Source organism: Brachyhypopomus gauderio, unplaced genomic scaffold (genome assembly GCF_052324685.1).
Source record: "Brachyhypopomus gauderio isolate BG-103 unplaced genomic scaffold, BGAUD_0.2 sc64, whole genome shotgun sequence".
Taxonomy (NCBI): domain Eukaryota; kingdom Metazoa; phylum Chordata; class Actinopteri; order Gymnotiformes; family Hypopomidae; genus Brachyhypopomus; species Brachyhypopomus gauderio.
Window position 1 is genome coordinate 1,804,766 of NW_027506885.1, and position 15,916 is coordinate 1,820,681.

Consider the following 15,916-nt stretch of genomic DNA (forward strand, 5'->3'; position numbering starts at 1 on the left):
AGCCCCCAGCCGAGCCCCCACACCAGCCCCCACACCAGCCCCCGCACCAGCCCCACACCAGCCCCACACCAGCCCCCACACCAGCCCCCACACCAGCCCCCAGCCGAGCCCACACCAGCCCCCACACCAGCCCCCACACCAGCCCACACACCAGCCCCCACACCAGCCCCCACACCAGCCCACACACCAGCCCCACACCAGCCCACACACCAGCCCCCACACCAGCCCCCACACCAGCCCCCAGCCGAGCCCACACACCAGCCCCACACCAGCCCACACACCAGCCCACACACCAGCCCCCACACCAGCCCCCACACCAGCCCACACACCAGCCCCCACACCAGCCCCCAGCCGAGCCCCCACACCAGCGTCTCAGCCGTGGGAGGTGCACGCCGAGCTCCTGATTTGTAGAAGGCGGACAGCTGCTTTTAAAATTCCTCCGTCTCCTCCATATATCACATCTGCTTTAATAACCTAATTGAAGGCTGCCATCCATAACCTTTATCCCCCGTGGTGCCTTAGCGCGACTCTTTTGTGTGAGCTGTAAAAGGTGTCACTGCTCTCATTATGGGCCATCGTTTTGGTGTTTATGAGCGTTCAGCTCCAGAAAGAACACCTTTAGTGTGATGTAAAAAGTTTAACTTTCAACAACAGAATTATAACCTTCACCAAAACTGGCCTTGTTATCTTTGTTATTGTAGCCATAACCATGTGAAGATAATTTGAGGCATGTTAAAGTGGGCAGAGGGCAAACGATATCTCTAATACAGGCGAACGCAATCGGCGTTAGATATATGGAGAAGACACGTACACAAAATCTATTCTACCTAATCCACAGCACAACTCCCAGTGTCCCAGGCTGCTAGTATACTGGTGTTTACTGGTAGCCAAGGGCCTTCCTAACACAAATCCTCAATGTGTTGAAACCAGTGTAGACAGGCGCAGGGACCCCAGAGGAAACACTGAGCTTTATTACATGTCAGATTTGATTATAAATTTAGGAAGCAAACTAGATTGTGTGGTCGTGAAACCAGAATTTTAAAAGTAATCAGCCTGATATGGATACATGGAGCCCTCTGCAGTTCTGATACTCACTACAGTTCTGTAGACAAACACACCTACGCACACACCTACACACACACTGCTTACCTGGGGAGAACACACCTACACACACCTACACACCTGGGGAGGACACACCTGGGGAGGACACACCTACACACCTGGGGAGGACACACCTACACACACCTACACACCTGGGGAGGACACACCTACACACACTGTACACCTGGGGAGAACACACCTGGACACACACTGCACACCTGGTGAGAACTATACACCTACACACACTGCACACACGAAGAAAACTCCACCCCTACACACACACTGCACACCTGGTGAAAACAAAATGAAAACAAAATCAAATAAACAATAATGGCAAATACAAATAGTCAATAATGCAGCATCTACAGAAGGAAACATTCTCACTATTTACGCCATGATTCACCAAGGAGAACCAGGAAAAGGCTTCAGCTGATACACCCCTGCTGATTGGTTAACCTCTGCATGGATACACCCCTGCTGATTGGTTAACCTCTGCATGGATACACCCCTGCTGATTGGTTAACCTCTGCATGGATACACCCCTGCTGATTGGTTAACCTCTGCATGGATACACCCCTGCTGATTGGTTAACCTCTGTATGGATACACCCCTGCTGATTGGTTAACCTCTGCATGGATACACCCCTGCTGATTGGTTAACCTCTGCATGGATACACCCCTGCTGATTGGTTAACCTCTGCATGGATACACCCCTGCTGATTGGTTAACCTCTGCATGGATACACCCCTGCTGATTGGTTAACCTCTGCATGGATACACCCCTGCTGATTGGTTAACCTCTGCATGGATACACCCCTGCTGATTGGTTAACCTCTGCATGGATACACCCCTGCTGATTGGTTAACCTCTGCATGGATACACCCCTGCTGATTGGTTAACCTCTGCATGGATACACCCCTGCTGATTGGTTAACCTCTGCATGGATACACCCCTGCTGACTGGTTAACCTCTGCATCTATACACCCCTGCTGATTGGTTAACCTCTGCATGGATACACCCCTGCTGATTGGTTAACCTCTGCATGGATACACCCCTGCTGACTGGTTAACCTCTGCATGGATACACCCCTGCTGATTGGTTAACCTCTGCATGGATACACCCCTGCTGATTGGTTAACCTCTGCATGGATACACCCCTGCTGATTGGTTAACCTCTGCATGGATACACCCCTGCTGATTGGTTAACCTCTGCATGGATACACCCCTGCTGATTGGTTAACCTCTGCATGGATACACCCCTGCTGATTGGTTAACCTCTGCATGGATACACCCCTGCTGATTGGTTAACCTCTGCATGGATACACCCCTGCTGATTGGTTAACCTCTGTATCTATACACCCCTGCTGATTGGTTAACCTCTGTATGGATACACCCCTGCTGATTGGTTAACCTCTGCATGGATACACCCCTGCTGATTGGTTAACCTCTGTATGGATACACCCCTGCTGATTGGTTAACCTCTGCATGGATACACCCCTGCTGATTGGTTAACCTCTGCATGGATACACCCCTGCTGATTGGTTAACCTCTGCATGGATACACCCCTGCTGATTGGTTAACCTCTGTATGGATACACCCCTGCTGATTGGTTAACCTCTGTATGGATACACCCCTGCTGATTGGTTAACTTCTGCATGGATACACCCCTGCTGATTGGTTAACCTCTGCATGGATACACCCCTGCTGATTGGTTAACCTCTGCATGGATACACCCCTGCTGATTGGTTAACCTCTGCATGGATACACCCCTGCTGATTGGTTAACCTCTGTATGGATACACCCCTGCTGATTGGTTAACCTCTGTATGGATACACCCCTGCTGATTGGTTAACTTCTGTATGGATACACCCCTGCTGATTGGTTAACTTCTGCATGGATACACCCCTGCTGATTGGTTAACCTCTGCATGGATACACCCCTGCTGATTGGTTAACCTCTGCATGGATACACCCCTGCTGATTGGTTAACCTCTGCATGGATACACCCCTGCTGATTGGTTAACCTCTGCATGGATACACCCCTGCTGATTGGTTAACCTCTGCATGGATACACCCCTGCTGGTTGGTTAACCTCTGTATGGATACACCCCTGCTGGTTGGTTAACCTCTGTATGGATACACCCCTGCTGGTTGGTTAACCTCTGCATGGATACACCCCTGCTGATTGGTTAACCTCTGCATGGATACACCCCTGCTGATTGGTTAACCTCTGCATGGATACACCCCTGCTGATTGGTTAACCTCTGCATGGATACACCCCTGCTGATTGGTTAACCTCTGCATGGATACACCCCTGCTGATTGGTTAACCTCTGCATGGATACACCCCTGCTGGTTGGATAACCTCTGCATGGATACACCCCTGCTGATTGGTTAACCTCTGTATGGATACACCCCTGCTGGTTGGATAACCTCTGCATGGATACACCCCTGCTGATTGGTTAATCTCTGCATGGAAACTCTTAGTAATCACACAGGTAATCACACTGGTTTTATAGCCACTCAAATTCACTCAAGTCGTTTACCTCCACTATGACATCAGGGGGGCTGGCCCCTCCCACCTGCCTACAGAGACACTATGACAGCAGGGGGGCTGGCCCCTCCCACCTGCCTACAGAGACACTATGACATCAGGGGGGCTGGCCCCTCCCACCTGCCTACAGAGACACTATGACAGCAGGGGGGCTGGCCCCTCCCACCTGCCTACAGAGACACTATGACAGCAGGGGGGCTGGCCCCTCCCACCTGCCTACAGAGACAGCATACCATCACTCACCACTAACATTCACACAGCAGTAGAGAACAGGGTCAAATTAAATCAGTTTGCATCTATACTGTCCTGTCAAAAATCTCACAAAAGGAAGTTTGATTTATTCCCCTCTCCCTCCCCCTGCCCTCCCCCCTTGGTCCTAAAGCCCTACTGGTTATGAGTACACTATGAAATTTTACAACAGTTTTTTTTCATGGTTGTTGAGGCACGATTCTGAAAGCGGGTTAATTTCATCAACACGCCTCTCGTCAGTCACGCACAGCAGAAGACTTCAGATCAAGCTTACAGTCTCAAGGTCGTTTAGTCATTTAAAAAGCCCCACTCTTAGTGCTCACTGATCATTCATACAGTTTTATTCTGTTTTATTCTGTACACACTGCTATGCTCAGTGTAAAACATTAATGTTATAGCCTGGGTTCTTTTCTCCAGTCTGGCCTGTGACGTGGACAAAGTGTTGTGTCCTCTCTCTCCAGGCAGAGAAGGAAGAGACCACGGGGTCTCCTGACACACGGACAGAGATGGTAAACCACCGCCGTGCAGAAGATAACTCCTGCAGCTCACACTGTGATGATGTCACCACCATGTTGGTTCGGGACATTCCAAACAGCTCTGTGACCAATGAGGTTCCTCCTTACTGTTGCCAGGGTCATCCAGCCTCATCATACAGGATTTCATCAGCATCCATTTGCAAAACTTTCTGAAAAAACAACGTTGGGTGGTTCAGTTTAGGCCTCCTGTAACTGTTCATGTGAAGAGGCTCCATGCTCAGTACTACAGTGTACGTCACTCTGTACTACAGTGTAGGTCACTCAGTACTACAGTGTAGGTCACTCAGTACTACAGTGTACATCACTCGGTACTACAGTGTACATCACTCAGAACTACAGTGTACATCACTCTGTACTACAGTGTTCGTCACTCGGTACTACAGTGTACATCACTCTGTACTAGAGTGTACGTCACTCAGAACTACAATGTAGGTCACTCAGTACTACAGTGTACGTCACTCAGTACTACAGTGTAGGTCACTCAGTACTACAGTGTACATCACTCTGTACTACAGTGTACATCACTCAGAACTACAGTGTACGTCACTCAGTACTACAGTGTACGTCACTCTGTACTACAGTGTAGGTCACTCAGTACTACAGTGTACATCACTCTGTACTACAGTGTACGTCACTCAGAACTACAGTGTAGGTCACTCAGTACTACAGTGTACGTCACTCGGTACTACAGTGTACGTCACTCTGTACTACAGTGTAGGTCACTCAGTACTACAGTGTACATCACTCTGTACTACAGTGTACATCACTCTGTACTACAGTGTACATCACTCAGAACTACAGTGTACGTCACTCAGTACTACAGTGTACGTCACTCTGTACTACAGTGTAGGTCACTCGGTACTACAGTGTACATCACTCTGTACTACAGTGTACATCACTCAGAACTACAGTGTAGGTCACTCAGTACTACAGTGTTCGTCACTCGGTACTACAGTGTACATCACTCTGTACTACAGTGTACGTCACTCAGAACTACAGTGTAGGTCACTCAGTACTACAGTGTACGTCACTCGGTACTACAGTGTACATCACTCTGTACTACAGTGTACGTCACTCGGTACTACAGTGTACGTCACTCGGTACTACAGTGTACATCACTCTACTACAGTGCACGTCACTCTGTACTACAGTGCACGTCACTCTGTACTACAGTGCACGTCACTCTGTACTACAGTGTACATCACTCTGTACTACAGTGTACGTCACTCTGTACTAAAGTGTACGTCACTCAGTACTACAGTGTACGTCACTCTGTACTACAGTGCACGTCACTCTGTACTACAGTGTACGTCACTCAGTACTACAGTGTAAATCTCTCGGTACGACAATGTACATCACTCGGTACTACTGTGTACGTCACTCGTGTGGTCTTTTAGTTCACAGGTGTGGTGTTTTAGTTTACAGGTGTGTTGTTTTAGTTCACAGGTGTGGTGTTTTAGTTCACAAGTGTAGTGTTTTGGTTCACAGGTGTTGTGTTTTGGTTCACAGGTGTATGAGGTGTTTTGGTTCACAGGTGACATCTGAGGTTTTGTGTTTTCAGTGTCAGGTCTCATTAAAAATAAAAATAACAAACAGGTAAACAATCATACAAAAGTGTAAAGCACCTATTTCAGAGTACTAGAGTAGTAGAGTAGAGTAGTCTATTTCTACTAGAGTAGTAGAGAAGAGTAGTCTAGTACTACTAGAGTAGTAGAGAAGAGTAGTCTATTTCTACTAGAGTAGTAGAGAAGAGTAGTCTAGTACTACTAGAGTAGTAGCTCCACTCAGAGACGTCTGCTGTGGTGAGATCTAGAGGTCTGGAGAAACTTCTTTTCTGCTTCTTTCTCTGGCTGTAGATGGAGTCATAATTCTAAAAGAGGCGGATGTGTTTGTCAAAGTGTGAAGTTGCTTTTGTCTTTGTCTTTGTGGCTGTCTGAGTGCTGCCACCATCTGGGAGGCAGAGAGATGTGTATGTGATTGTGGAACGTTCTATTCCTATAATATTCGGCTACTCAGGAGTGGAGAAAAAATGTATTTGTATGAGATTGCTAAAGTTGTAATCCTGCTGAGGTCATGAGCAATGAAGAAATCTTGATGAAGATGAAAGACCACTGGCTCAGGACACACACGTCTGTTACAGACAGACCTCTTAAACCCGAGTGTAGACACACACGTCTGTTACAGACAGACCTCTTAAACCCGAGTGTAGACACACACGTCTGATACAGACCACTTAAACCCCAGTGTAGACACACACGTCTGATACAGACCACTTAAACTACAGTGTAGACACACACGTCTGATACAGACCACTTAAACTACAGTGTAGACACACACGTCTGATACAGACCACTTAAACCCCAGTGTAGACACACACGTCTGATACAGACCACTTAAACCCCAGTGTAGACACACACGTCTGATACAGACCACTTAAACCCCAGTGTAGACACACACGTCTGATACAGACCACTTAAACCCCAGTGTAGACAAACATGTATGTTACAGACCTCTTAAACCCCAGTGTAGACAAACACATATGGTACAGACCACTTAAACCCCAGTGTAGACAAACATGTATGTTACAGACCTCTTAAACCCCAGTGTAGACAAACACATATGTTACAGACCTCTTAAACCCCAGTGTAGACAAACACGTATGTTACAGACCTCTTAAACTTCAGTGTAGACACACACGTCTGATACAGACCTCTTAATCTCCAGTGTAGACACACACGTCTGTTACAGACCTCTTAAACTACAGTGTAGACACACACGTCTGATACAGACAGCCCTCTTAATCTCTTTTGCTGTTGTTTCTCCTAGCTCTGTGTCTTAGATTAGGATTAGGATTAATCCTAATCCCTTGAGTGACTGTGCATACATCTGTGGATTAATGCAGCATATACGCCAAGCTGCAAAATCTTTGCTTATGTATTTCCCATCTTAAAGAGAGGAACAGGAAGTTACACACACACACACACACACACACACACACACTATAAATATCATTATGATGTGTGCTAGGGTTCACAGGACACATCCTGGCAATGGCAAAATAATATTCTATTTTTCTTTGCATCTGCAAGTCAGAAATCTTTTGTGAAATGGTTTATGCTTTCCAGATGTTGGACAGGACTCTGAATGTCCATGAGACATGTTCTTGACCTCAGATGCCTTCTCTGTATTAACGATTATCATGTGTGGGTGTGTATTAGTAAAACCTGACTGGCCGTCTGTCTTCAAGTCACCTACACACATACACGGCCACTGTAGTGCAGTGGATGACAACACTCGTCTGTGTGGGGTTCAGTCTCCCTCTGGACAAGCACACAAGACGGAACCAAGACTACATGTGTCTACCTTTTGTAATGTGATTGTAGCGCTGTCTGCCAATGATATAAATGTAGCTAAAAGTAGTTAAAAACATTATTTACAATGATGAAAAAGACACGTTGAACGTGATGAAAACACGTGACCAGACAAGTCGTTTTGTCAACGTTTTTTTTTTGTGTCCAGAGTCTTTGTGGCCACACAGGCGTTGCGACACTGAGATGATTATGCTGACACTTCGGATCGCTGTTCTCCACTGCTGCCCCTCTCCACCACGCACCCACCCACCCCACCCTGTTCAGGGACACGGTTGGAGGCTCCTGGCAGGGTGGAGGATCAGGGTGAACTCCTTCACTGTGTTGCTGTGGAGGGGGGGTGGAGTTGCCTCACACCAAAGGAGGTGCAGAGAGAAAAGAAAGTCAAACGCTCCCTGATTACTTTAGGAGAAACCACTGGCATTTTCCCCACATAAAAGAATGTCTTTCTTTTATTCTTTCATGCCCTCAATTTCCACGGCATTGAAGCAGATTTTCTTTGTGGAAAGTGAGGAGGCTCTGAACAGGCGGCGGGACAAAAGCTCGGGGCGGCTGCTTAATTACAACTTCCTGAAATTAAATCTGGCCTCCAGTTCCACATATTGAGCGCAGGAGTGTTTGTTCACCTCCTCCTGCGCTAATGGGAGTTGGGAGTGCTTTTCTATCCTGCACGGTGTTGCTGCTCTGTTCTCTGGTACAAGAAGTTTCACCGTGGTTCAGATGTGGAGAAATCCACAGACACCGATGAAGTCTGGAGTGAGTGTGGCTGCTTGGCCCGTCTCTCCCACATCTGTAAGGCTTCCTCAGCTTTCCCCAAAGACACATGCCAGACATTAGAAGCTCTCAGTTCCCCAGGGGGAAGTCGTCCATTAGAAGAGTGTTTGTCTTCAGTGGGGCAGATGGACTCTGAGTTATAATCTTATCACAGTCTGGAGAGAAGCAGCTCAAGCTCTGTGTGAGAGCCATTCCAGCTACTGGATGACTTCCTGTCTCTGGATCTGGAAGACTTACTGAAGATCAATATCCTGAATAAGTGTGTATGGTTAGGTGTTTTGCTTCTATGCTTGGTAGGACTTTTACATGGTGTTAGCAGGGTTAGGGCTCAGAGTTAACCTGGGTTAGGGCTCAGAGTTAACCTGGGTTAGTGCTCAGAGTTAACCTGGGTTAGTGCTAAGAGTTAGTGCCTACTCTGAGTGAGAATCGGTCCATGGGGTCCAACTCATCATCAGGTGTGAACTTTTGAAGGAGTCAGCAGCTTTCTGCGGTGTCCCATTTCAAGATTGCTACAGAGCATTGGAACATTGCTACAATGGAAAATTCCCACAATGCACCATAAAAATCTGTGAGCATCGTTCCTCACTACGCTCAATTAGAATTGAGAAAACGTATCAGATTACCAGCTTGATTCTGGAATGTTTTTTGTTTCTTGGGGATTTTTGAAGTATGTTTAAATATGAGATTTTTTTTCTTGTCCAAGTCATTTCTGATGATGTATCTGCCTGGTTTGTCCAGCCAAGCAAAAGAAACAGCAACTCAAAAATCATCAGGAGAATACAGGAGAGACCCTTTAACATGACAGATTTAAAACAAACCTGGGAGAGTGTGCTTCTGTGTGCGTGTGTGTGTGTGTGTGTGTGTGTGTGTGTGTGTGCGTGTGTGTGTGTGTACAGTACAGAGGGCTGGAGACAGGACAGGAAACTCAGACACTTGCATAACAAACTAACAATGATGGAAGAGAGGCCTCTGACACGCACACACACACACACACACACACACACACACACACACACACACACACACACACACACACACACACACACACACACACACTTTATTTCACACCCCCGTCATGCACGGATCAGATTAGCGGCATTCCTCCCTGTAGCAGAATTAGCGCAGACCTTCCGAGGCTGCTGTATATCTCAGTCAATCTCACGTTTACACATCGACTGACATTCAGTGGTTGTCTCCCTGGATCTCACGCGGTCCACGTTCTCACGTGTAGAAACCACTCCGTCTGTTCTCAGCCTCCGTTCAAACAAGACCATAAAATAAACATCCCATTACTGGCAGCACACACAGATTTGTCAGCAGTGAGATGTCTCCGAGATTAAAGATTGTGGGGGAACCTCATAAAATATAGATATGTACAAATGGCAGGATTGACGTGGGTGGATGTCGGAGTGTGAGTGGTATCCTCCTCTTCTGGGTAGCTGACGGGACTCGGTCTGTATTTATAGCGCTGGGCGAGGGTCCAGCCGCCTGGCACCACGCCCAAGCTTCGATCATCGCGTTTCCAAGACGGAGAGCGTCGTGACACTCCAGATTTACGAGCCCCAACCCCCCCCCCCCCCCCCCCCCCCCCTGACTCCGCCTCCCCCGGCCCCTAGCAGCCCCCGCGGAGAGCCGTCCTGCCCACACGCTCTCCGCCTGTGTACGGGGCTGCAGGACACACACCCTCCGCAACTCTGGGGTTAAGAGAGGAAGAGGAGGAGGAGGAGGAGGGGGTCTCCCTGCCAGCGGCCTGTGCTCCCCACGGAAACACAAGTGTTCTTTGGATGAAGAGAGAGAGGAGGAAGAACCCTAGAAAGAGAGGGAAAGGGAGAGGAGGTCTGAGAAGAGGAGAGGAGGTCTGAGAATAAAAGAGAAGGTCTGGGGAGAGGAGAGGAGGTCTAGGGAGAGGAGAGGAGGTCTGGGGAGAGGAGAGGAGGTCTGGGGAGAAGAGAGCGGTGGCGTGGATCTGCTCACACTGCCTGTTTTCACGTAACGCTGCACACAGGATTCTTTCTCTTTCATGGATTTGAACTGCAACACAGGTGGGTAGCCTAGCAACCACATTACTCCTGTCCCGTAAATGCCTGGTAACGCTTTTCCGTTGGACAGGATAAGAGAAAGGGGAGGAGACTGCAGCGCTTCATTTGCATTTCAAAAGTTTCCTAAAGTCTTTCTGGTGTCGCGCTGCTTGGTGTGGGTCATCGGGAGTCGTGGGCCAGTTGGTGTCTGATGTGTGGAGGTAGTGGAGTAGCTTCATAGCTGTGGTGCACTGCAGATGAACTGATGGGGTTTGATCAGGCAGGCGTGCACCATCTCTCTGCCTCTCTGTGGCCCGGTCCTTAAATGTTCTGCTGGAGGGATTTCAAGCCAATTTGGAGAGTTTCCTGTTGGCACCTGCAGTGCTGATCTTAGTGAGTTTAGTTCTTCAGATGTGACCTGCAGTGACCTGACACTGAAGTGATTCATCTGTCCCTCTAACTGAGGTGTTACCAGGGACAAACGCTGGACGTGGTATTTTCACATCTGATTCATTCAGCAGAGACACTCCTGCCCTCTCAGGCACTACATGCCGCTGTAGCAGCGTTCTCATGCACACCTGGTCTTGTGTTTTACCAAATGACACATTTATGGGAAGAACAGGCCTTTGAGAGGAGCTGTTTATAACTTTAACAGGACACGCCCCTGGATCTCCCAGCATTCCTAGGGCACATAACGGTAGTTCTCCAGAGCTCCGGAGGTGGGGGAGAGGGGTGGTTATTTTCCCAGGTTTTACCCCAGTGAGGGGTAAGTGAGCAGAAGAACAGCTTGGCTCCTGCTAGCCTGGGGCTCAGTAGCTCCACCTCCTCATGGGCGGAGCAGCAAATAGCAGAAATGAACACACATATAGATACAGATACAAACACACAAATACAGATACAAACACACAAACACAGATACAGATACAAACACAGATACAGATACAAACACAAACACAAATACAGATACAAACACACAAACACAGATACAGATACAAACACACAAACACAAATACAGATACAGATATAAACAGACAAACAGATATAAACACAAACACAGATACAGATATAAACACACAAACACAGTTACAGATACAAACACAAACACAGATACAAACACAGATACAGATACAAACACAGATACAGATACAAACACACAACCACAGTTACAGATATAAACACCACCACAGATACAGATACAAACACACAAACAGATACAGATACAAACACACAAACACAGATACAAACACACAAACACAGTTACAGATATAAACACAGAGATACACATACAAACACACAAACACAGATACAGATATACACACAAACACAGATACAGATACAAACACACAAACACAAAGATACAAACACAGATACAAACACACAAACAGCAACACAAACAGATATAAACATACAAACACAAACAAAGATACAAACACACTTCTGCTCCCCTATCTACAGAAAAGAGCATACATACATGTGGAGAGCTGTGCTTTCTGAGGGAAGACCTCCTCTTTCTGTGGGTTCCTCCTCTCTCTGTGGGTTCCTCCTCTCTCTGAGGGTTCCTCCTCTCTCTGAGGGTTCCTCCTCTTCCACAGGTCTGCAGAAGGGAGCGTGGGGGGAGTCTCTCCACGAGTCTCTCTGGACGCTCGGCCATCCATATCAGATAAGCAGATGTCACGAACCTGATCTGACATCGAGCTGTTCCATCTCTTCAGCAGCTCATGTCCTTGGAAGGGGGTTTTACATGTGCTTACACACACACACACACACACACACACACACACACACACACACACACACTCATAAGCATGCAAGCACACACGCACGCACACCCACTCACTCAAATGTGATGAGGGACTTTCAGCAGGGCCGTCCTGGATGTAAAGCTCGCAGGACAGAGATTACATCAGACATAATCAGAAATATCAGACACAATCAGACGTGTTTAGATCTCCTGTATCAGGTGTGTTCCTTATCCGCTTGTCTGTTGAACATACCACTGGAAATCTGCTGAAGAGGTTTCAGGACGTGATCTGTGTGCTCCTCTGTGTCCATGTGCACATATAGAGGTGTGCTGAGGTGGAGAACATTTGGAGAACACATACATGCACACAAACACACACACACACATACATACACACAAACAAACACACAAACATACATACACACACACATGGACACACACAAACATACATACACACACACATGGACACACACAAACAAGCACACACACACACACAAACATACACAAACACAAATGCACACAAACACACAAACAAACATGCACACACACACACAAACACGCAGACACACACAAACATACACACACACATGTACACACACATCTCCATTTCTAAGTTCAATTTGCCTAATTCTTGGGATAGCAGCTAAATACTAAGTGACTGTGAGCTGAACTATAAATCCCTCAGATACAGAGAGAGAGAGAGAGAGAGAGAGAGAGAGAGGGAGAAAGAGAGAGGGAAAGTGAGAGAGAGAATAAGAAGGAGATAGAGGTGTTGAGAGGGTGGTTGCTCACTCACACTGCTCGGTTCGGTTCTATAATGCCACACCTCATATATATGGACAGTGCTGGAGACATCAACTCTCTGATGTTATGTCATGTCCAGGCACCATGGCAACCGTCATGCCGACATAACAACGAGCGATACATTCTGGTGCCTGAGTGGCAACCACGTGAACCCACGCGAGGACGTGGAGTCTCCGCGGGACACCGAGACTTTCCCACTCAAATCTCCTGCTTCCTGTCCCGGGTGACGTTGTCCATCTGGCCATTCTGGTGCAGGACTCTCATACTGGGATGTTTGTCATGACGTTTCCTGCACAAACATGATTGAGGTTTTGTTTGTGTGTGCCGAGTTTGAAAAGCAAACACGCTCCAAATGGCATGTGGAACCTCACGCTTCCGTGACAAAATCAAGCCCTTTAATATTCATCAATACTCACCAGCGCAATTATAAGAGTTATGACGGTTCTGGGTGGTACAGAAGGTGTGTGTGGTACAGAACAGTTCTGGGTGGTACAGAAGGTGTGTGTGGTACAGAAGGTGTGTTTGGTACAGAAGGTGTGTTTGGTGCAGAAGGTGTGTGTGGTGCAGAAGGTGTGTGTGGTACAGAAGGTGTGTTTGGTGCAGAAGGTGTGTTTGGTACAGAAGATGTGTTTGGTGCAGAAGGTGTGTGTGGTACATTAGGTGTGTTTGGTACAGAAGGTGTGTTTGGTACAAAATGTGTGTTTGGTGCAGAAGGTGTGTTTGGTGCAGAAGGTGTGTTTGGTACAGAAGGTGTGTGTGGTACAAAATGTGTGTTTGGTACAGAAGGTGTGTTTGGTACAGAAGGTGTGTTTGGTGCAGAAGGTGTGTTTGGTACAGAAGGTGTGTGTGGTGCAGAAGGTGTGTTTGGTACAAAATGTGTGTTTGGTACAGAAGGTGTGTGTGGTACAGTAGGTGTGTTTGGTACAGAAGGTGTGTTTTGTACAAAATGTGTGTTTGGTACAGAAGGTGTGTTTGGTACAGAAGGTGTGTGTGGTACAGAAGGTGTGTGTGGTGCAGAAAGTGTGTTTGGTACAAAATGTGTGTTTGGTACAGAAGGTGTGTGTGGTACAGTAGGTGTGTGTGGTGCAGAAGGTGTGTGTGGTGCAGAAGGTGTGTTTGGTACAAAATGTGTGTTTGGTACAAAATGTGTGTGTGGTACAGTAGGTGTGTGTGGTACAGTAGGTGTGTTTGGTACAGAAGGTGTGTTTTGTACAAAATGTGTGTTTGGTACAGTAGGTGTGTTTGGTACAGAAGGTGTGTTTGGTACAAAATGTGTGTTTGGTGCAGAAGGTGTGTTTGGTACAGAAGGTGTGTGTGGTACAGAAGGTGTGTTTGGTGCAGAAGGTGTGTGTGGTACAGTAGGTGTGTTTGGTACAGAAGGTGTGTGTGGTGCAGAAGGTGTGTTTGGTACAGAAGGTGTGTGTGGTACAGTAGGTGTGTTTGGTACAAAATGTGTGTTTGGTACAGAAGGTGTGTGTGGTACAGAAGGTGTGTTTGGTACAGAAGGTGTGTTTGGTGCAGAAGGTGTGTGTGGTACAGTAGGTGTGTTTGGTGCAGAAGGTGTGTTTGGTGCAGAAGGTGTGTGTGGTACAGTAGGTGTGTTTGGTACAGAAGGTGTGTTTTGTACAAAATGTGTGTTTGGTACAGAAGGTGTGTTTGGTACAGAAGGTGTGTGTGGTGCAGAAGCTGTGTTTGGTACAAAATGTGTGTTTGGTACAGAAGGTGTGTGTGGTACAGTAGGTGTGTTTGGTACAGAAGGTGTGTGTGGTGCAGAAGGTGTGTTTTGTACAAAAGGTGTGTTTGGTACAGAAGGTGTGTTTGGTACAAAATGTGTGTTTGGTGCAGAAGGTGTGTTTGGTACAGAAGGTGTGTGTGGTACAGAAGGTGTGTTTGGTGCAGAAGGTGTGTGTGGTGCAGAAGGTGTGTTTGGTACAAAATGTGTGTTTGGTACAGAAGGTGTGTGTGGTACAGTAGGTGTGTTTGGTACAGAAGGTGTGTGTGGTGCAGAAGGTGTGTTTGGTACAAAATGTGTGTTTGGTACAAAATGTGTGTGTGGTACAGTAGGTGTGTGTGGTACAGTAGGTGTGTTTGGTACAGAAGGTGTGTTTTGTACAAAATGTGTGTTTGGTACAGTAGGTGTGTTTGGTACAGAAGGTGTGTTTGGTACAAAATGTGTGTTTGGTGCAGAAGGTGTGTTTGGTACAGAAGGTGTGTGTGGTACAGAAGGTGTGTTTGGTGCAGAAGGTGTGTGTGGTACAGTAGGTGTGTTTGGTACAGAAGGTGTGTGTGGTGCAGAAGGTGTGTTTGGTACAGAAGGTGTGTGTGGTACAGTAGGTGTGTTTGGTACAAAATGTGTGTTTGGTACAGAAGGTGTGTGTGGTACAGAAGGTGTGTGTGGTGCAGAAGGTGTGTGTGGTACAGTAGGTGTGTTTGGTGCAGAAGGTGTGTTTGGTGCAGAAGGTGTGTGTGGTACAGTAGGTGTGTTTGGTACAGAAGGTGTGTGTGGTGCAGAAGGTGTGTTTTGTACAAAAGGTGTGTTTAGTGCCACCTGGTCGTTAGATTGTGGTTAGGCGCATGTGCACTATACTGTCTACATCTGTCTGCCACCATTTACGCTGATGCTCACTGCTCTATTTATATCCGACAGTGTTTGTTGACATTCCGACAAACTTCAAATACCCTGGGTTTGGTTTGGCTCTATATATGTGTGTGTGTGTGTGTGTGTGTGTGTGTGTGTGTGTGTGTGTGTGTGTGCTTGTGCACATCAGAGATAGCA

The 15,916-nt window shown here is 47.2% G+C and overlaps 1 protein-coding gene across 4 annotated transcripts in view; it reads left to right on the forward strand.

Annotated features, from left to right (window-relative positions):
• The window catches only part of arhgap24 (Rho GTPase activating protein 24), a 129,650-nt gene that overhangs the window by 73,808 nt on the left and 39,926 nt on the right, over positions 1-15,916 (forward strand). The window contains exon 3 of one of the 4 annotated variants that reach the window (XM_076988939.1): positions 4,361-4,408. The exons of 2 other annotated variants lie outside the window; for them this stretch is intronic. Coding sequence is in view for 1 of the 2 variants with exons in the window: in XM_076988935.1 (XP_076845050.1) it covers positions 10,598-10,619 (22 nt within the window). In the remaining variant the exon portion in view is untranslated. Of the gene's footprint in view, positions 1-4,360; positions 4,409-10,244; positions 10,620-15,916 lie in introns of those variants that run through there. One more of the 4 variants, XM_076988935.1, reaches the window with a different exon arrangement.